We start from the raw sequence: 22,339 nt of genomic DNA on the forward strand, positions 1-22,339 counted from the left end.
CGCGAAGGGATAAGTTGACCTGAATAGTGTATTTCCCAAAAAACGAGAATATGGTCAATTTCCTTTATTTTTTAGAATTCTAAGCTCGGTATAGGCAATTTTCAAAGGGATTTTTCATGGAAAACTATTGGGTAATCATTTTCAACTTATATCTTTGATTTCCATTGATTAATTCATGATTTTAACTTCAAAATTTAGATTTCAAATTGGAAATTTTGGGGGTTTTAGGAAATCCAAAACTCTATCAAAAGTTGGGTTTGTAAACTCATTTTAACCCCATTTTTGAAATGGTTTTCACCATTACATTCCTTACTACTTGGAGAATGTTTTCATTTAAAAATAATCAAATAATCTGATTTTTATATAAAATATTTGACCATTTTAGCCTTTTTCACTCAAATTGCTTGATTTTTGTGTCAATAGCTTCGAAATATGATTGTGAGTCTATATTTGATTAGATTATGGTAACTTGGAGTATCATCGGAGGATAAAAGTGGTGGCTTCTAATTGCTCGTGAATTTTAGCTAAAGCAAGTGGAATTCTAATATTTGTTAAGTATGTTGAACCTTGTATTTTCCTATGTGAGGGGACTAGTGTGTTTTTGGTCATTAGATTGAGTTGAATTATATGAATTGAAGTGTGATAGTGGAATTTAGATAGGGGTAATTGTCTAAGTGTTGTGAATTACGAGACATTGATCTATTGTGTGATTATGGACTATATGACATCTTATGTGAATATTTATCTTATTTCACTCAACACTTGCGCATATATTTTATCTGTAATAGTTGATAAATGATATGAGTTAGGTACTGGATATTAGGACCGAGGTTTTTATCAGTTGAGGTAATTTACCAAGGTCTCTTCCGACGATCAAGGTCTTTTTCGGCGGATATTATGGCCAAGGTCACTTCTAGAAGATATTGGTTGAGGTCTCGTTTGACGGATACATGGTCTATGGAGGCCCCCATGGGTTCCGATTTAAGGTGATCAATGAATGTGTATCGTATGATATACATGCGTCATGATATTTGACATTGCACTTGCATCTATTTTATCTTTTGATTGATTATGATTTGAGATTTTCTGTGTTTGCCTGAGTATGTTGGCAGCACCATTACTACAGGACAATCTACTGAGGTTTTTGGGCGTGCTCGAGACAATGGCACAGACTGCAGTGCCGCGGGCACACCTGGTACATCACAGACCCAAGTGAGGGTCCAGGTCCCAGGCTAGCAGCAGGCTCTAGAGGCTTAAGGACAGGCGGGACAGCCGCTAGTAGTCCCTATAGATGAGGTTCCTACAATACTAGTAATTGATGGTTAGGATGCACCAGTAGCTGCATTGACTGAGGATGAGCAACGTCGTTATGAGAAGTTTAGGAAGATGGAACCATCTCAGTTCCATAGTGGGAAGATCGAGGATGCATATGAGTTATTGACCACTTGTAGGGAGCTTCTTGAGACAGTTGGGTTGGTTGAGTCCCATGGTGTTCGATATGTTACTCTTTAACTTTGTGGGATAGCTAGAGAGCGGTGGAGGACATATTCTAGATATTTACCAATTGGGTCTCCTCTAGTGACTTGAGAGTCATATATTGATGCTTTTTATGATCATTTCATCCTTTAGAGTATGAGGAAGGAGAGTTGCATCAGGTTTGAGAGCCTGAGGTAGGATGGGATATCCATTTCTAAGTATGAGGTTCGCTTCTGTCAACTAGCTAGACATGCCACTACTATCATCCTTGATGAGACTGAGAGGGTTCGTCATTTTGTAAGAGGTTTGACTTATTCTATCAGGCAATCGGTATTCTAGGTATCTAGAGAGAGAGAGAGAGCCTATTTTCAGTCAATGGTTAGTGCCGCCAAGGAGGCAGAGTTAATGGAGAAGGAAGAGTACGAGGACCCCAAGAAGGCCAGTGCTTCTGGTCAGTTTTCGGGTACCTTATCTAGAGGTAGAGGTTCTTACAACGGAGGTGGTTCCTTCCACTAAAGAGGGCCTATTCATGACTATATGCCAGTATTTGACGGGGGACAGAGTCACCGTGGATCATACAGTTCAGTCAGAGTTCATCCAGTTCATAGCATAGGCCTGTGGGATGGAGTGGTTATAGTATCCCTCATATTTCCTCACAGTAGCCGTCTGGTCCGAGATTGTGTTTTGGGTATGGATCCCTAGACTATATGGTTCGATAGTGCCCCATGCAGACTCATTCTGGTCTGCACCATACTTACACAGCAACGCCAGTTAGAGGTTCGGCACCACCAGTTAGAGGTTCAGCCCCACCCACTCAAGGTCGTGGTAGAGGTCAGTTCGATAGAGGTGGCCATACCAGAGGTAGGGGAGCGGTGATGCCCTAGAACAACAGGGTGGTAAAGGAGTTGCCAAGATGGTGCCCTTAGCTATGCCTAGTATAGATTGGCTATCTCCTTATCGTGCTATTCTTGATTGTTATGCCAAAATTGTGCCCTTAGCTATGCCTGGTAAGCCGTATATAGCATGTAAGTCTTTGAGTGGTTCCTATCCTAGTAGGGTTATTTCTTGTATCCGGGCCTGGCAATTAATCGATAAGGGTTGTTTGGCATATTTGGCATTTATTCATGATTCTGAGGTTGAGCCGCTTTCTATGGAGTCTATTCCTTTTGTTTGAGATTTTATGGATGTATTTTCTACCGATCTTCCAAGGGTTCTACCTAAAAGGGATATTAGCTTTGCTATTGATCTCGAGCCGGGCACCAAGCCCATTTTTGTTTCTCCTTATCATATGGCTCCAGCTGAGTTGAAGGAGCTAAAGTTGCAACTTCAGGATTTGTTGAGTAAGGGGTTTATTCGCCCTAGTGTTTCTCCTTAGGGTGCTCTGGTGTTATTTATGATGAAGAAGGACGTGTCTATGAGGATGTGTATTGACTATAGACAGTTGAATAAGGTGACTGTCAAGAATAAGTACCCTCTTCCCCGTATCAATGATTTATTTGATCAGCTTTAAGGAGCAGCCTTATTCTCTAAGATCGATTTTAGATCCAGGTATCATCAGTTAAGGATTCGGCCTTTAGATATTCTTAAGACTGCTTTTTGGACCAGATATGGCCACTATGAGTTCCTTGTCATGTCTTTTAGGCTGACTAACACCCCAACAACATTTATGGAGTTAATGAATAGGGTATTTTATCCGTATCTGGATTCATTTGTGATTTTCTTCATTGATGATATCTTGGTTTACTCCAACACGGAGGCACATCATGTGCAATACTTGAGGATTGTGCTCCAAAAGCTTAGAGAGGAGAAGCTTTATGCCAAGTTCTCCAAGTGTGAGTTTGGTTGAGTTTGGTGGCGTTCTTAGGGCATGTGGTGTCAAAGGAGGGCATTAGAGTCGATCCGACTAAGATCGAGGTGGTCCAAGGATGGACTAGGCCCACCTCAACTATAGAGATTCGTAGTTTTGTGGGTTTAGCATGGTATTGTCGTTGTTTTGTTCATAGCTTCTCTACGATAACAGCTCCATTGACCAGGTATGGTTGAAGGTCTAGCCCTTGAAGGGTGTCATGAGGTTCGGGAAGAAGGGCAAGCTGAGCCCTAGGTTTATTGACCCTTTTGAGACCGTAGATCGAGTGGAAGAGGTGGCCTACAGACTTGCTTTGCCACTTACTCTATCCTCTGTACATCCAGTATTTTATGTTTTGATGCTACGGTGCTACCTTCTAGATGAGTCTCATGTAATTTCCCATGATTCGGTTGAATTGAGCCCAGATTTGACATATGAGTAGGAGCCTATGGCTATTTTGGACAGGTAGGTTAGGAAATTGAGAACTAAGGAGATAGCTTCGGTGAAGGTCTAGTGGCGGAATCTGTCCTTGGGGAGGCTACTTGGGAGTTCGAGTCAGACATGCGGGCCCGTTACCCCCATCTTTTTGAGACTCCTGGTATGTCCTTTGCTATATGTTCGGGGACAAACATGGTTTTTAGTAGTGGAATTAGTCAAGGTGCGCGCAAGCTGATCCAAACACCACGGTCATAATAAATAAATAAATAATGTATTTAAAATTGAGTCATCTAATAAAAGTTTTTAATGTATTAATTATTTATATACTGAGAATCTAAAACATAATCTCATAAATGATGATATTTTTTGTGATCTTATAGAGTTGCTTTATAATGATGAAGCTTCACGAAAAACATAAAGTAACTTTTTTTCCTCTTAGTTTCATTTTTATAGGATAAATTTGATCAGTTTGAATGCTTAAAATATAATTATTTATTTTCACCATATTTTTTCCCAAAAAGCCAACTAGAAAAAAGGTAAGAAGAAGTAGTAAAATGATAGAAAAAAGATAAGAGGGAAAAAAATAAAGAAGGAATAAAACCATTAATGCTAATGGATGGGATTCAAAAGTCCATTTTGTCAAAATAATAAATGCCTCATATAATTTAGTGCAATATTTTTTTAGGAGACAACTTTGTTTCCGAGAAAAACAGTTACTTCCTCTATTTCAAAATAATTAAATTGTTAAAATATTTTTTATATTTTAAATTAACTTAGTTGATTCTAAAAAGTAATTTAACAATAATTAATAAGGGTAAAAACAAAAAATAATGTATAATTAATATGTTAATATTCTTTTCTTGAAAGGTGTAAAACATCCCAATAATTCAATTATTTTGAAATGGAGGGTATTATAATCTTTTACATTTGTGACCATAGTTAGGCCACATAATTGCAGTCATTTAGTAGCACTAATTAAAAAAAAATCAAATAAGATATTAGTAATACACAACAATAATGCATACGTTATTTTTTCTAATGCACCATACCAAACAAGCCCTTAAATCTAGGCCTGGGCGTTCGGTATTTAATTCGATATTTTCAAAGTTAGGGTTCGATAATCGATAATTTAAAGTATATACCAAATACCGAACTTTCAAACTTCGGTTTGGTAATTCGATAATCGGTATATCAAACTTTAATTCGGTACGGTATTTGGTAATACCATATTGAAGTCGAAGTCCAGTGTAAACTCGTGCCTGCCTGGCTGCCTTGCATGCCATTGTCTGATATTAGTTTTTGTAACAAGTAATCAGCTCGAGTTCGATAAGGAAAAATGATGTTGTAGGCTGATTGTCAACATTTTTTTAAAAGATGATACTTGATGAAACTTACATGAGTAGTGTTTGTTCTTTCAGCCACTCACTTTGAACCTTTCACAACTAGCTACACATTTCAGAAAAATAACTTGAAAGAGTCTTGGTAAAAGTTAATGTTCACATACATAAAGAAGAAAATCTCTCAAACTAAATGACATACACATGCTTCATTGAACCAGGGGTGGATTCAAAAGAAGTCATAAAAGAAGGAGAAATGTCTTCTTGAGCATTCACAACTTCTTTGATTATCTCCAAAACCTCTGCCATAGTAGGTCGTTCCTCTGGCAAACGATCCACACACTTGAGTGCTACATTTAGTAGAGGGAAATCATATATTTCAAAGTTTGCAACTTCACTATCAAACACTTCTCCAGTCCATTCTTCCCTCACTATGGATTTCATCCATTTGACAAGGTCCAATCCTGTCTTCTCCACAACTTTACCGGTCAACAGTTCTAGCAGAATCACCCCGAAGCTATAGACATTAGTTTCTTCTGTCAAGTTTTTCTCAGGGGCTGTGTAACTATTGTCTTTATAGAGACAACTTTTGTTGGGGTCTAGGAATTTGCAATATCCATACTCACTTATTAATGGCTCCCCTTTTTCGCTTAGTAGAATATTTGATGGCTTAATATTGCCATGAGGAATCACAATTCCTTTCTTTGAACTTCTGTATAGGTACGCGAAACCCCTTGCCATGCCAACTGCAATTGACAGCCTTTGTTTCCATGGGAAATTCCATTTCCCCTTAACATAATCTGCAACAATAAAGAACAACAATATGATAAAGAATTACAAGATGAGAAATTTGAAGTTCTTGACTACTTATAATTGGCTTACTTTTGAAAAGTGTTAGTAGACTTCCACTGTTCTGATATTTGTAGATAAGCATTTTTTCATCATTGCTAGAGTAGTAAGCAACAAGTGGAAGTACATTTTGATGCTTCAAGTTCCTTATCTTTTTCATCGTTCGCAAAAATTCCTTGAATCCCACTTGTAGAGTTGTAGTTTCTTCAGTCTCTTGACAGCAAACACACCACTCCAACATATAAAGCCTGGGGACTTCAACATAACCAGTTCAGAGCTCATAACCAGTTCAGAGCCCAAAATCCACCTGAAGACAAAAAAAAGACACACAAAAAAAAGTAGAAGCAGTTCATGTTGTCTATTACTCAACAACCCCTTTACAGCTTTGCTATCTATGACACTAGAAGAGAATAAGTTTGAAACTTAACACTTAACAGAGAGACACTTAACCATCTAATTATTTTGAAGATTGAAAAAGAATAACAACAGAATATGCTTGATTTCTTGAACTCTCAGGATCATTTACAAATTGCTCCATCAACCGCTTTAATGTACTGCTGCCGAATGCAATCTCTCCGCTAACGCTAAGCATCTTAACCTGCTCAGCCAGGAGGTCCATTTCATCTGACATGGATATACCTTTGTGTATTCAAACAGAACAGACAAAATCATCATGCTGCCCCACATACAATTTGTTCATAGAATGCAAGTGAAAATTCAGAGCCTTAACCTGACTACCTGAGGCATCTTGTGATTATAAATCAAGAACAAGAGAATCTTTTGAGCTATCATCCATATCTAAAAAGAATTTAAAATGTGTCAACAATTAAACTAAGTAAAAAATTATAAAAATAAAATACAAAAAACTGAAAAACATACCAAGTTCAAGTTTCATAAGATCATTAAAATCTTCTTCAACATTGATGGGATAAGGCCAATTTCGACGTCAATCTTGAAGACAAATAACAACTTGCACCAATTTCGGAGTCAAAGAACTCCTAATAGAGTAATTTCACATGCCAAGAAAATCAAGTGTTTACTACACACCTATGACCTACTAGAAAATCATCAATACAAAAAAGTGAAAAACCAAACACCAAAAAACGCACTTCTCTGTCAGTTGCTTGAGGCAGATTGGCGGTGCTTTTAGCTCACCTCGCGGTTTCACTCAACGTCTCTGATTTGGATGAATAGAAAGGGAAATCATAAATGACTCAATGAGATGAAGGTGGACAGTGGTGAACAACCGATCAGCGCCACAGGTGAAGGCGTGAAGCGGTGAAGGTGAAGAAGAACTCAGAAGTACTGAAGTATTGAGGTCTTAACAGCGCCACAGGTGAAGGCGTGAAGTGGTGAAGGTGAAGCAGAACTCACAACTCACAACTCAGAAGTATTAACTGAAGTATTGATGTATTAAGTTAAGTGTTAGGGTTAGACTATCGATTGACAATTAGGCTGGACTTAAATTATAACAATGGGCCTACCCTTTATGTTTAAAAGGAGTCTTTTAGGTGGCCCAACAGATTTAATTTTGATATTCGATATTTATCGAATACTGAACGGTATAATTATAAATACCGAATATTGAAATGTTAAATTTTGGTATCGAATATCGAACCGAATTACCAAATACCCAATACCAAAATATCAAAATAACCAATTCGATTCGGTAATTCGATTTTCGGTATTTTATACCCAGCCCTACTTAAATCATACAACAAAATAATACCATCTATCTTCACATAAGAGAAAATAGATAGGTAGCCCCACTAACTTGCACTCAGTTTTCATTTTGACACTCTATCTTAGCATTGTTTCATTTTAATCATTCAACCTCATTTTTATGTACCATTTAAATACAAAATACTAATTTTATGATTATTTTAATTTTATATATGCTCTTCAACTACAATTTTACATTTTTAAAATCAATGTTCGTCCATTAATTTTCGTAAAAAAAAATAACATTTGATTGATGAACATTAATTTTTTTTAAATAACAATTTCTTTTTGAGAGTTTCTCTGTATTTTTTTGAAAGATAACCGACAAAAGTGTGGTGATTTTCTTTTTTTAAAAAGTCAATAACAATCCGACAAATTTTGTCAAGTTTTAGCGTTTTTCTAGTATTGCTATTAGCAATGAGCAAAAATATTTTTTTTACTCGTAATGAAGATGGATTCTTTTACCCGTATTGAGTTAAGTTAAAAACGAGAAAGCTAGTATTTGATTTAAATTCAGATAGCTTGGATATGAAAAAATAAAAATATGATATTATATAATTTAATTAATTGTTTAAGAAAGAAAATATAGAGAAATTCTTAAAATTATTTTTTTTAAAAAGTTGATGTTCGTCCATCAAGTAATTTTTTTGCGAAAACTACCAGACGAACGTAAATATGTAAAATGTAAAATTGCAATTGAAGAACATACATTTAAATAACGAACAAAAATTAATATTTTATGTTTAAATAATACATAAAAAGTAGGTCGAAGAGTTAAAATAAAAAAAGGCTAAAATATAGTTCCAAAATTAAAAATGAGGACCAGTTAGAGATTGTGTATGTATGTGCTTGGCCTACCTTACAAAATGAGACAATATTAAATCACACCAAACAACAATTCAAATAAAATAGCAGCATGATCTCTCGTGTATCCTGAGGTTAAAATAAAACTTTTCATGACCGTGCTACTCATTTGGGGCTAATGTTATTGTAGGTTTTTGTCATTAAAACACCAAAAGTCCTTTACATTAATTTCAGATTTTTTCCCCCATAAGATACAAAGACAGAGACATACTCTACTACTCCTAGTAGTAGTTAGAATTCAACAATCTTTCCCCAATTCATTTCTCCATATTGGCCATCCTTGAACATTATTATCACACGCACTCGCACCCCAGAGAAGCCCAGCGTTTAACAACGCATTTTAGAAGAACCCCTTTACCCTCTCGATCTCTCTTTTTCTCTGGATCTCGTGGAAGGTTTCTTCTTTGTCTGAGATCTCGTGTCGCAGATCTCCATCATGGCGGCTGCTAATGCTCCGATCACAATGAAAGAGGCCATTACAGTATGCTCTTTCTTTTCTACACTTGAATGAATATTTGCGTCCTCCTATTTACTTCATTTGCCAAATTCATACTATTCCTTTGAAATTGCTAGTCTTACTAGTCTTACCCTACTTAACATGTATGAAATGTAGATTAGATCTGTAATATGTGGTTAATTGCCGGATCTGATACCTAAATTATTATATTATGTTGAATTTTCCAAATTCAGTTTCGCTTTGAATGTGAAATTTTGATATTATCATGACTTGGTGTTGCAGTTATCAAGTATAGGGGTCAACCCGCAGTTCATCACTTTCACAAATGTAACCATGGAATCAGACAAGTATATTTGTGTTCGGGAGACATCACCACAAAATAGTGTGGTGATTATTGATATGAATATGCCAATGCAGCCTTTGCGCCGCCCTATTACTGCAGACTCTGCTCTTATGAATCCTAATTCCAGAATTTTGGCTCTAAAAGGTATAAATTTACTAAGGAATTTTTAGATTACTCACTGAATGTTCTATTGTGACACCTGAAGTGCTGGTGCTATCTACAATATTAACTGACTCCTTATTTTGTTGAGTTATTCATACTTAAAAGTGGATAAGTCAATTTTTAAGGGGAGCCCTGGAGCAACAGTAAAGTTGTCTCGTGTGACCTATAGGTCATGGGTTTAAGCCGTGGAAGCAACCACTAATACTTGCATTGCATCGCACCCCTTGAGGTGCGGCCCTTCCCTGGACCGTTCTAACGCGGGATGCTTTGCGCACCAGGCTGCCCTTTTTTACTGTTACATGATTCACTGTAAAAAGGAATTTGAAGCTCGAGTAAAGAAGTCAAACAATATAGTCTATTGGCATATATGAAGCTTTGGTCATCGAAGGTAAGAAATGGAAGAGACATTAAGGGAGGTGAGTTTGGACATCATGGTGTAATCTCTGCTAGTGGTTTCCTTCTTGGGGAAGACTCTAGCGGATATTACTTATTTGATGAGAGTGAGGAAACTTTACCTGCAGAAATGGCTTTGACTCTCAACTTTAAGAGGAAATAGTGCAATTGTGGAATATGCTTAGGTCTCTGACTACTGCATTTGAATTGAGATACAGTCAATCTGATAGTTGAGAGTGCAGTTATTAACTTTAGTAGAACCGAGAGATTGTGAATTGAATCTTCATCCAATTATGTGATTTTTATTCTCTCATAAAATCTGTGACCAATGTGACAAGTCAGTTGTTACTAGCAGATTGTTCCTGACATACATAACCTACCTTATGGTTCCCTATTATGTTGACTTCCAAGTTAGGACCAGCCGACTGTAGTTTGGAAAAATCACTATTACCTTGTTTTCCTCCATGGCCTGAAAGGTTTGGTGGATTTTTTTGATGACCATGGTGTCCTGGCCAGCTGTCTCACACCTCGACTAATTCCACGGGTTACCTGCCACCTCCCACCAGCAACAGGTACCAGGTAACTCTGTTCATTAAGGCTAGGACAGATGGGAAGAATCACCTAGTGATTTTTGTCTCCGCTGAAATTTGAACTTGAGACCTCATGGCTCTTAACTACTTCATTGACCACTAGGCCACACCCTTGGGTGCTTTAGTGGATTTCTTTTGGTTCATTGTTGATATTTTCTTCAAATAATTTGTTAATTTAATGCTTCAGTATTGAATTATTGGGGATCTTGTTTCCCGTCATCCATGTACATTCTATAGGTGGGAAAGAGGAAAATACATTCTGATGGGACCACTTTTCCACTTTGGGTTTTGTTGTAATATGTTTTCTGAATATTCAAAACTCTCTTCTTTCTCCTCCTGAAGCTCAAGTACCAGGAACTGCTCAAGATCACTTACAAATTTTCAATATTGAGGCAAAGCAGAAAATGAAGTCACATCAGATGCCTGAGCAGGTATTAGATAGTCATATGGATTCTTTCTTTTAATTAGTTTGTTGCATTCTTTGCAGCTTTTGATAGCGTTGATATAAATCTAAGAGTATGCTATATTTAGGTTGTTTTCTGGAAGTGGATTACCCCACAGATTTTAGGTATCGTCACACAAACGTCAGTCTATCATTGGCCAATTGAAGGTAAGACAGTTCCCCTTTTTCTGTGGTGATTTTTACCAACTTTTCTTTCTCGTGTTTGAGTGGATAAAGGTACTTTTTTGGTGGTTATTACTTTTCCTGGCCATTCTTTTTTAAGTGATGGTTGGTTGTCTGTCCTTAAGATGAATTTTACTGTCTTTATTCAGGTGATACTGAGCCTATAAAGATGTTTGATAGAACAGCCAATCTAGCCAATAATCAAATAATCAATTATCGTTGCGATCCTTCAGAGAAATGGTTGGTTTTGATCGGTATTGCCCCAGGTTCGCCAGAGGTATGTATAGCTGTTAACCTATGCTTCTATTGATAGTTTTGATGTTTTATTTTGATAGCTGATTTTGTTTTTATCATCAAACCCCTTCCCTAAGTATAATCAGCGAGGGAAAGCCAGGAAAGGTCATATGAGGTTTTGACATTGTGTTACATTATCTCAAACATTTTGTTATGTAATGTTTTTCTGTTCCTCTATCTACCCTCATTTATTTTTGTTTTTAACCTGCTGATTGTTGGTGGTTTTCAATGGTTGTATTGTGGTATTGTACGTAAAGGAATATTGCATGTAGTGACTTGGTCATAGTACTGTATGCAGTACTTTTGTTACCTGAAATATTGGATACTTTCAGCTGCAGCAACCTGGGCCAAAAGTAGTCATTTGTTGTATGCATTAGATGATGTTGATGAAGGGCTGAAAATTAGGTTATTAACAAGGTAAATTTTACACCAGGGGAGAGAGGGGAAAAAGGAATGGAGAGGAAATCTAAAGCTCAAACGACTGCCTTTTATAAACATTCATTGAAATGTGTTCTAGGTGGATACATTACTGTATTGATGATTTCTCCCAAATTTCAACGCATAAAGAAGACATTCTTTTGTCATTTGATTTTACCATTTTCCTTCATGTCATTAGAGGCCCCAACTCGTCAAAGGAAATATGCAATTATATTCAGTGGATCAGCAGCGAAGTCAATCTCTAGAGGCACACGCTGCATCATTTGCATCATTCAGAGTGAGAAATGCTTCTCTGTACAATTATTTTTTTATTTTTTATTTGCTAGCTTTGCTTCGATGTTTTCCCTCTGTAACTGTTGTATGCTTTAATCAGGTACCTGGAAGTGATAGGGATTCCATACTCATTTCCTTTGCCACGAAATCCTTGAATGCTGGACAGGTTATATCAAAATTGCATGTCATTGAGCTGGGAGCTCAGCCAGGTTAATATGCCGTGTCCTATTTTCCTTTCACCACTATTTTATCCTTGTAGGTTTTCTTACTAACATTGTGGTGAGAATTGCTTGATATAACTTTGTCCTATTCCTAAAATGGTAAATGTTAGCAGGGAAACCTTCATTTACGAAAAAACAGGCGGATCTTTTCTTCCCTCCAGATTTTGCTGATGATTTCCCAGTTTCCATGCAGGTATCAGTTGCCTTTCTTGTTCTGTCGCTTTGTCTTATGTTTGTGTGTTGTGAAATCTGTTTCTTCTGACACAACTATTCTGTTTTTTTCGCAGATATCTCACAAGTATAGTTTAGTTTATGTCATCACAAAGCTTGGGCTTCTTTTTGTCTACGACCTGGAAACAGCTACTGCGGTATACAGAAATAGGATTAGCCCAGACCCTATTTTCCTGACAGCTGAAGCTTCGTCGATTGGTGGTTTCTATGCCATCAACAGGCGAGGCCAAGTGTTGCTAGCCACAGTAAATGAAGCAACTATTATACCTTTTGTCAGTGGCCAAGTACGTCTATTTTCTTTGCATTCTGCGACCATGTATTTCAGTAATTTTTGTTTCCAAAAGTGTAAATATTGGATGAATCCTTGTGAGGTGTCAAATTTTTACACATGTTGCAGTTGAACAATCTGGAGCTTGCTGTCAATCTTGCCAAAAGAGGAAACCTTCCCGGTGCTGAGAATTTGGTAAGTTGATATATTATTTTTAGTATATCATTGTTTTGAAATGATTTCGCAATGGGATAGAATTCTGTCTTTTTCTTTCGTGTACAATATCTCTTGCCTGTGGAACCTTCTTACTCTGGTAACTAGTTCAGTCTGCAGCTTGGTTTTTGCTCTTGAGATTCTTCCTTTTCTAAATTGCGAAGTACTAAAATAAATTGTTTGTTGTTGAGATCATCTGCTAGAGCTAGATTCTATGTGGCTAGTCGCTCTTACTATATTCTTTGTCAAAAAAAAATAAATTAAAAATCCCTCTTACTTTATTGTCAGCAATGATCTTATCAGAAGCTGTTGACTCTGATGAAGCCAACATCTGGAAATTTTGTTGCTCTCTGCTCTTTACAATGGTCTTACACCTGTTAATTTTGTCTCAGGTTGTCCAGCGCTTCCAAGAATTGTTTGCTCAAACCAAGTACAAAGAGGCTGCTGAGCTTGCTGCGGAATCACCTCAGGGCATACTCCGTACGTCTGATACTGTTGCCAAATTTCAGGTATTGATTTGGTTACCAAGACAATTTTTCCCTCACAATATTTATTGCTTACCAAGGCTAAGTTTCAAGAATAAACTGATTGTAGTTCTTAGTCTTAATGTACAAAAGGGTTATGCACACTGCATTGATGTGGCTTTTTGTCTTATTTGCAGAGCGTTCCTGTTCAACCAGGGCAAACACCTCCTCTTTTGCAGTACTTTGGGACACTTTTGACAAAAGGGAAGCTCAATGCTTTTGAGTCATTGGAACTGTCACGCCTTGTTGTCAACCAAAATAAGAAGAACCTTTTGGAGAACTGGTTAGCTGAGGATAAGCTGGAGTGCAGTGAGGAACTTGGCGACCTTGTGAAGGTTAAATTTAGAATTCAACGTTACGAGTTTTTTCTTCTGTTCACCACTTCAATTGATATCTGTCTTTAACATAGCCTAAGGTGCTGATAGCAGCTGTAAACCTTTTGTTGTAGACTGTTGATAATGATCTCGCCTTGAAGATATACATCAAAGCAAGAGCAACTCCAAAAGTTGTTGCTGCTTTCGCTGAGCGCAGGGAGTTTGACAAGATTCTGATATATTCCAAGCAGGTTAGTGATGCATTTTTGCTGGTCATCATGTAAATTTGTTTTTGGCCTGAGCTGTCATGTATGTTTTACTCAGTTCAAGCGTTTCTATGGTGACTGTATTTGCAGTTGGTAATTATACATGTTTTTTGTTGATATAGGTTGGCTATACTCCTGACTATCTGTTCCTCCTGCAAACAATTCTTCGATCTGATCCTCAGGTATGCGGGAAATGGTTTACCAAAAGTTATAATATTTAATCTTCAACAGTTTTGGCTTTCACATGCCATATGTGTTGGAGAGAACAATTGCTTCTGAAAAAATAGAACTTTAAACAAAATTTTTGATTATTTCCATCTGACATCTCTTTGAATTTTTGCTCTTATGTTGGTAAAGTTGCTTCTTTCTTGAAGCAAAAACCTCTCCTATGGTAATTAATTGCTGGATTGATGTGAACTATTGTGTCTGTATATGCAGGGAGCTGTTAACTTCGCACTCATGATGTCCCAAATGGAGGGTGGTTGTCCAGTTGATTATAATACAATCACTGACCTTTTTCTACAGGTTAATTGGCTTCTTAATGATGTCAAAATGGTTGTTTACTATTATACTGACACAGTTCACTCCAATATATTCCCTGTTCAGGGCTTTAAACTAGGTGCTTTAGAAGGTTTATTTACCATTTCTACTGGGGGCAACATATAGCTGATGAAATTCCCTCGTTTTCTTTTTGTCATCAGAGGAACATGATCCGCGAGGCAACAGCATTTTTGTTGGATGTTCTGAAACCTAACCTTCCAGAACATGGTTTCTTGCAGACTAAGGTTTCTTTTCTCGTGTAGAAAGACATTTTTCTGTCTATGCGTTTTGTTTTTAGATTGTAATGCCTCCATTATACAGGTATTGGAAATCAATCTTGTGACTTTCCCCAATGTAGCAGATGCTATATTAGCAAACGGAATGTTCAGTCACTATGATCGACCTCGAATTGCTCAACTTTGTGAAAAAGCTGGTCTATACGTGCGGGCTCTGCAGGTCGAATAGTTTTCACCATTTGCATTTATTTTCATCTGATTGCAAATTAGTTAAATGGTGTATTATTTCTGCAGCACTATACTGAACTCCCTGATATTAAGCGTGTCATTGTGAACACACATGCAATTGAGCCTCAGGTTATTATGCTCTATGGATTACATTGATCTTTTCTTTCGAGAGAGCGGACTTGTATTTAACAATATTGTTTGTCTCAGGCTTTGGTTGAGTTCTTTGGGACTGTTTCACGTGAATGGGCTCTCGAATGCATGAAGGACCTGCTAGTGATCAATATCAAAGGCAACCTTCAAATAATTGTTCAGGTACTCATTTTGGTTTATATGTATTTACACAGGAGTATGTGTGCTGGAATTGATAGCCTGTTTGGCCAAGCTTCTGATAAGAGTTGAGGTGTTTGGCCAAACAAGAAAAAAGAGCTTTTGAGAAGCAGTTATTTTGTTTTTGGGGAGAAGCTACAAACTTCTCCTTTCAAGAAATAGAAGCGGAGGCAGAAAGTAATTATTCTTACCAAAAATTATATTATCAAGCTATCGCTTGTTAATTAACTCATCTCTCTCAAAAATAAATACAATCCGCTTTCTCCTTTTCTTTTTTTTGATTTTACTAAGTTTTTATTGATAATTTTTTCAATATATATTTTTATTTATGTTTTATATTTTAGTTAAATAAAAATGCTTGACTAAAGTCTTACATGATAAATATTTTTTAATTATTTCTCTATGTAAATAATACCAACTGTATATGAACCTTGATAATATCCTTGATTAAAAAACAGGACCTTGATGATATCCTTATCGTAATTTAATACCCAGAAGCACCTTTTGGAATGATTGGCCAAACCCATTCTGCTTATCAAATTCTGTAAAAACATCTCAGATGAATTGGGCTAATCACACAAATTGCTACACTTTACAAGTACTTTATGAAAATCTGTTTTGATAAAAGTGTTGCTCAAAATAAGTTGTTTTTGAAAGCGTGGCCATATAAACAATAAATTAAAGATTCTTGAATCATGTGATCACATCATCTTTTTCCGTAATGTTTAATTATTATTTTCTGGGCAGTGGGACATACCAATTACAACATATCTGATTATTCTGTGGTATTGCAGGTAGCGAAAGAGTACTGTGAGCAGTTGGGTGTTGATGCCTGTATAAAGCTTTTTGAGCAATTCAAGTCTTATGATGGGTTGTACTTCTTCTTGGGATCATATTTGAGTTCCAGGTAATGGAGATGGTATCTTGATATTTGGCTAGCTTAATCAATTGCCCTTTCTAAAATTTTTTGGCTGGCTCGGTGAATTGTCATTTTTTGTTTGCTGCAGTGAGGATCCTGATATTCACTTCAAGTATGTTGAGGCTGCTGCCAAGACTGGACAAATAAAAGAAGTTGAGCGTGTGACAAGAGAATCTAACTTTTATGACCCTGAAAAGACGAAGAACTTCTTGATGGAAGCCAAACTTCCTGATGCTCGGCCTCTAATTAATGTTTGTGACCGTTTTGGTTTTGTTCCTGATCTCACACACTACCTCTATACCAATAACATGCTACGGTATATTGAAGGTTATGTCCAAAAGGTTTGTACGGTTTCAATATACTTCTTTTATTGAATTTGTTGTAATTTTATGACTTATGAACTTTTATCTGCCATTGTATAGGTCAACCCAGGAAATGCTCCTTTAGTTGTGGGACAGCTATTGGATGATGAGTGTCCTGAGGATTTTATTAAAGGCTTGATCCTTTCTGTTCGTTCTCTGCTACCTGTTGAGCCCCTTGTGGATGAATGTGAAAAGAGGTTTTTTATTATATAAATATATCTGGTACAATTGCTTTATAGTTGGTCCTTAGAAACTTTCATGTTAAGCTTTAACTTCTTTGTTGTCAGGAACCGCCTCCGACTGCTTACTCAGTTCTTGGAGCATCTTGTGAGTGAAGGAAGCCAAGATGTGCATGTACACAATGCTCTGGGTAAGATCATCATAGATAGCAACAATAACCCAGAGCACTTCCTGACAACCAACCCATACTATGATTCACGTGTTGTGGGTAAATATTGTGAGAAGCGCGATCCTACCCTTGCTGTTGTTGCATATAGGAGAGGACAATGTGATGACGAACTTATTAATGTAACCAACAAGAACTCTTTGTTCAAATTGCAAGCCAGGTTTGTTATTCATTTAGAGTTTATCTATAACTGCATATTTGTCAGATGTCTAGAGGTGAACAACCAAATTTCCCAATGTCTCTAGGTATGTCGTTGAGAGGATGGATGGTGACCTTTGGGAGAAAGTTCTTAACCCTGAAAATGAGTTCAGAAGGCAGCTTATCGATCAAGTTGTCTCCACTGCTCTGCCTGAGAGCAAAAGCCCAGAACAAGTTTCTGCTACTGTTAAAGCTTTCATGACTGCCGATCTTCCACATGAACTGATTGAGCTTCTTGAAAAGATTGTCCTCCAGAACTCTGCATTCAGTGGGAACTTTAATCTGCAAAACTTGCTCATCTTGACAGCCATTAAAGCTGATTCATCTAGAGTCATGGATTATATCAACAGGCTTGATAATTTTGATGGACCTGCAGTAGGAGAGGTAGCTGTAGAAGCCCAACTTTATGAAGAAGCTTTTGCAATCTTCAAGAAGTTCAATTTAAATGTCCAGGCTGCCAATGTTCTGCTAGATAATATTCATGATATAAATCGTGCTGTCGAGTTTGCCTTCCGAGTTGAAGAAGATGCTGTTTGGAGCCAAGTGGCTAAAGCTCAACTGAGAGAAGGATTAGTCAGTGATGCTATTGAGTCATTTATTCGTGCAGATGATACCACCCAATTTTTGGATGTCATTCGTGCTGCAGAGGATGCTGATGTTTACCATGACTTGGTGAAGTATCTGCTGATGGTAAGGCAAAAGACAAAGGAGCCCAAGGTTGACAGTGAACTAATATATGCATATGCTAAAATAGATCGATTGAGTGACATTGAAGAGTTTATTCTTATGCCAAATGTTGCCAATCTACCGAATGTTGGTGACCGGTTGTATGATGAAGCCTTATATGAGGCTGCAAAGATCATATTTGCTTTTATTTCTAACTGGGCCAAATTGGCTATCACACTTGTGAAGCTAAATCAATTTCAAGGTGCTGTAGATGCTGCACGCAAAGCAAATAGTTCAAAAACGTGGAAAGAAGTCTGCTTTGCTTGTGTCGACGCTGAAGAGTTCCGCTTAGCCCAGATTTGTGGGCTTAACATTATAGTTCAGGTAACTTAGCATTGCTTTTCATAAGTTACTACTGGGGAATTCTTGTTTATATATCTGTGTCAACATGCTTATCTAAATTGCATTGAAAATATCTGGAATACTGATGCTTGGTTGTATCTCTTTTACTTTTCAGGTAGATGATCTGGAGGAAGTGAGTGAATATTACCAAAACAGAGGATGTTTCAATGAATTGATCTCCCTTATGGAAAGTGGGCTTGGTTTGGAGCGAGCCCATATGGGTATCTTCACAGAACTTGGTGTCCTTTATGCCAGATACCGTTATGAGAAGCTCATGGAACATATAAAATTATTTTCCACCCGTCTCAACATTCCCAAGCTTATTCGTGCCTGTGATGAGCAGCAACACTGGAAAGAACTAACTTATTTGTATATCCAATATGATGAATTTGACAATGCTGCCACTACCGTCATGAATCATTCTCCAGATGCTTGGGATCATATGCAGTTCAAAGACATTGCTGTCAAAGTTGCTAATGTGGAGCTTTATTACAAGGCCGTCCACTTTTATTTGCAAGAACATCCGGATCTCATCAATGATCTTCTTAATGTTCTTGCACTTAGGGTGGACCACACCCGTGTAGTCGACATAATGAGAAAGGTCTCACTTTCATAGAAGCCTTACTTAAAAGATTGTTTGGATTAGATTGTTTGATGTTAAATCCCTCATATCTCCTTTTTTTCTTCTTCTGGGATTTATTACAGGCTGGTCATCTTCGCCTAGTGAAGCCTTACATGATCGCTGTTCAGAGTAACAATGTTTCTGCTGTAAATGAGGCCCTTAATGAGATATATGTTGAAGAGGAAGATTATGATAGATTACGCGAATCGGTAGATTTGCATGATAGCTTTGACCAGATTGGTCTTGCACAGAAGGTAAGGATAGTTCTCCAAATTGTGTTCCCTTGTGTCTATCCGATGATATTTTGATCAAGTAATGATTTTCATGGAAGTGTATCTATCAGATATCTGATAACAGGTCTACTTTTCTTGTATGGGTGAACAGATAGAGAAACACGAGCTTCTTGAGATGAGGCGTGTTGCTGCTTATATCTATAAAAGAGCTGGTCGGTGGAAACAATCCATTGCTCTGTCGAAGAAAGATAATCTTTACAAAGATGCAATGGAGACTGCCTCACAATCTGGGGATCGTGAGCTTGCTGAAGAGTTGCTTGTTTACTTCATTGAACAGGTATCCACGGTATTTCAAAAATTACCCATACCAATCCCCCCCCCCCCCCCTTCCTCTTGAAAAACAAACAAACCTTAAGAGAAGACTGAGAGAAGTACTACAGACAATGTACCAAGTTAATAGTATTGCTGGCGAAGAAGATGTTGGTATAATTGGGCATGGGGGGGGGGGGTTGTATAATGTTTGAGGACCAAGAACATTAACTAGCTCTTCAAAATGTACAGATTTGAACATGAAAAAAAACAGATCATGGTATGGATATGGTAGTAGAGATAAATTTGGGCGTGACATACACAATGTATTTATTGCTTGGGAAAGACTTGGGAGAAGTGGGTCATATTTTACTTGGAAGTTGATATTTCTGTCCTGGAAAAATCTATATATTACTTGGAGTGCATTTATATTGCATTGGTTTGTACTTGTCTATCTTGTAATTGATATCTGAAATTGTTAGTTATAGTTATTTTGTTAATTGAATATTACACGAAATTGTTGGATGGATTCAAGCCTTTAATTCTTACTATTTGCTTTTGCAGGGAAAGAAAGAATGCTTCGCGTCGTGTCTGTTTGTTTGTTATGATTTGATTCGCCCGGATGTTGCCCTTGAGCTAGCGTGGATGAATAATATGATCGACTTTGCATTCCCTTACTTGTTACAGGTACACTGACTCTCCGTCCTAACCCTATGTCTGTGTTTGCTTGCTTATCTTCTTTCAAGGAGAAAAATCTTTTGCATTCATTTTCCTTGTGGATATCTAGCCCTTTCAAGTTTTAATAGGCCTTGTCTCATGGATGTGTATGCTAGTGCATCCTTGCAGCCTTGCCATGGCTGCAAGGATGTCTGATTCGCTCTTGAAAAACCTGTTTGTACTTGTCTGATAAATAAAAAGGGTTTTGTGTTCCCCTTTGGTGTGTTTCACGTGATATTCTTATTGAATCTCTTCTGGAGCCTATTTCTCATTATTTCCCATTTATAGTTCACTATGATTGTGGGTAATATAAAAAATATAAAGATGCATTGCATGTCACATATCATTGTTGCCTCCTAGCTTCTATCATTTGCAGTAATCGTTTTGCTATCTTCTTTAGTTTTCTGAGTTTCTGCTGCTTGTTGATAAGTGTAATCTGCAACTAATTTCTGATTCCTTTCTCTCTCTCTCTCTCTCTCTCTCTCTTAGTTTATTCGTGAATATACCGGCAAGGTTGATGAGCTGATAAAAGATAAAATAGAGGCTCAAAGTGAAGCAAAAGCCAAAGAGAATGAAGAGAAGGACGTTATGAAGCAGCAGGTATTCTGTAATCTATATTGAAAGTAATTTCGTAGTCTACTGCTAATAGCTTGGAACATAACCAACATTGCAAAAGCTTTTGCTAAGGTTTTGATAAGTACGACATCAAATGCATGCATTTATGTGGTAAATTGGCTATTCCTGTAATGTTTAATTGTGTAAATCAGCCATTGCTCAACCTCTTCACTTTTGGTTGTAGAATATGTATGCGCAGTTGCTGCCTCTGGCTTTGCCTGCTCCACCAATGCCGGGTATGGGAGGAGGTTTTGCTCCATCCCAGCCACCTCCAATGGGTGGAATGGGAATGCCTCCGATGCCTCCATTTGGTATGCCACCCATGGGTCCCTACTAATCTAATGTTACTTCAGATACTTGGGTGAACAAACAAACGCTACAAGAGAGGAGCACACAATTGGGTCCTCTTTTTTGTTAGAGTTAGGGCTATTTCCCTTAATTCTTTCAGGTTGCAGTTGATTGCTGATGGGCACAAACGGAGGCTAGATAAAATAACCATTCTGTTGTGTCATAGGGTGCTGATATCTTCTTTGTAATACTCTTTTAGAAGAGGCAATTTTTTGCAGCTAGGCAGCAGATTGAGAATATTACAATTGTTTAGAACTATGTAGAGATGCATTATACTGTATTTTGTGTTACTTTCTGAGGTCGTGAAGGATTAGTTCGCAAAGTTCTGTAAGTATTTCAAGGATCGTCAGCTTGTGGATAAAATCTAATTTTAATACTCTATTTTGGGGATCGTTTAATCAAAATCCACAACTGCATGTGTGTCTCTTGCTGAGCACATTTTATTTTATTTTTTTCCTTCAATTTTTTCATTATTTCAGGTACATGCCTAGTCTCGCTGAGTCATTTTCCATTTTTTCCCGTACTTTGGGAGTTGCAAAACGTCTTTACCTCTTGTTGATATTAGTTTCCGAGTACGCGTGCATTGTACCCTTATGGATGAGTGGTCAACTTTACAAAATTTTCATTGGTTCCTTTCTGGACTCGTCACAAAAAGTTAGTTACACGTTTAAATTATCATGATGATTTATTACACATTTGAATTATTTAAAAGTGAATTTATTTCTACCTTGATGCACATACAACTAGTTACATGACAAGAAAGTGTTTTACACGTGCCACGTTATCACCATGTTGTTGTCACATCAATAATTATATCAAAAATTTTAAAAATAATTCATGTCACCTTAATTGCTTCTTCTTTCCTTTACACCATCAAACCCACTATTACAAGAATGTCACCTTAATTGCTTCTTCTTTCCTTTACACCATCAAACCCACCATTACACACTTGAATTATTTAAAAGTGAATTTATTTCTACCTTGATGCACATACAACTAGTTACATGACAAGAAAGTATTTTACACGTGCCACGTTATCACCATGTCGTTGTCACATCAATAATTAT

At 37.2% G+C, this 22,339-nt stretch overlaps 2 protein-coding genes across 2 annotated transcripts; one reads left to right on the forward strand and one right to left on the reverse strand.

Annotated features, from left to right (window-relative positions):
- Positions 1–5,286: 5,286 nt before the first annotated feature.
- On the reverse strand, positions 5,287–6,106 carry LOC129894672 (leucine-rich repeat receptor-like protein kinase PXC1). The gene is made up of 2 exons (XM_055970337.1): positions 5,980–6,106; positions 5,287–5,897 (listed from the first exon to the last, which is right to left on the reverse strand). Exons 1-2 carry the CDS (start codon positions 6,104–6,106, stop codon positions 5,287–5,289), a joined length of 738 nt encoding a protein of 245 aa, XP_055826312.1.
- Positions 6,107–8,617: 2,511 nt separating this feature from the next.
- Positions 8,618–21,725, forward strand: LOC129895873 (clathrin heavy chain 1-like). Its single transcript, XM_055971650.1, has 30 exons — positions 8,618–9,013; positions 9,272–9,476; positions 10,820–10,908; positions 11,009–11,087; positions 11,252–11,379; positions 12,013–12,111; positions 12,208–12,316; positions 12,442–12,521; positions 12,616–12,843; positions 12,957–13,022; positions 13,433–13,549; positions 13,702–13,899; positions 14,013–14,129; positions 14,267–14,326; positions 14,583–14,669; positions 14,846–14,929; positions 15,006–15,140; positions 15,215–15,277; positions 15,356–15,460; positions 16,270–16,382; positions 16,483–16,735; positions 16,817–16,953; positions 17,044–17,322; positions 17,408–18,410; positions 18,544–19,029; positions 19,134–19,304; positions 19,435–19,620; positions 20,157–20,279; positions 20,799–20,909; positions 21,109–21,725. Exons 1-30 carry the CDS (start codon positions 8,969–8,971, stop codon positions 21,259–21,261), a joined length of 5,109 nt encoding a protein of 1,702 aa, XP_055827625.1. The 5' UTR covers positions 8,618–8,968; the 3' UTR covers positions 21,262–21,725.
- Positions 21,726–22,339: the final 614 nt, after the last annotated feature.

Source organism: Solanum dulcamara, chromosome 7 (assembly GCF_947179165.1).
Source record: "Solanum dulcamara chromosome 7, daSolDulc1.2, whole genome shotgun sequence".
Taxonomy (NCBI): Eukaryota; Viridiplantae; Streptophyta; class Magnoliopsida; order Solanales; family Solanaceae; genus Solanum; species Solanum dulcamara.

Coding starts and splice junctions, on each gene's coding strand:
- LOC129894672 (XM_055970337.1), bottom strand. CDS start 6,106: ATGAAAAAGATAAGGAACTTGAAGCATCAAAATGTACTTCCACTTGTT. Junction 5,898..5,979: donor TCTACTAACACTTTTCAAAA/GTAAGCCAATTA, acceptor TTATTGTTGCAG/ATTATGTTAAGGGGAAATGG.
- LOC129895873 (XM_055971650.1), top strand. CDS start 8,969: ATGGCGGCTGCTAATGCTCCGATCACAATGAAAGAGGCCATTACA. Junction 11,088..11,251: donor CTATCATTGGCCAATTGAAG/GTAAGACAGTTC, acceptor GTCTTTATTCAG/GTGATACTGAGCCTATAAAG. Junction 12,112..12,207: donor CATCATTTGCATCATTCAGA/GTGAGAAATGCT, acceptor TGCTTTAATCAG/GTACCTGGAAGTGATAGGGA.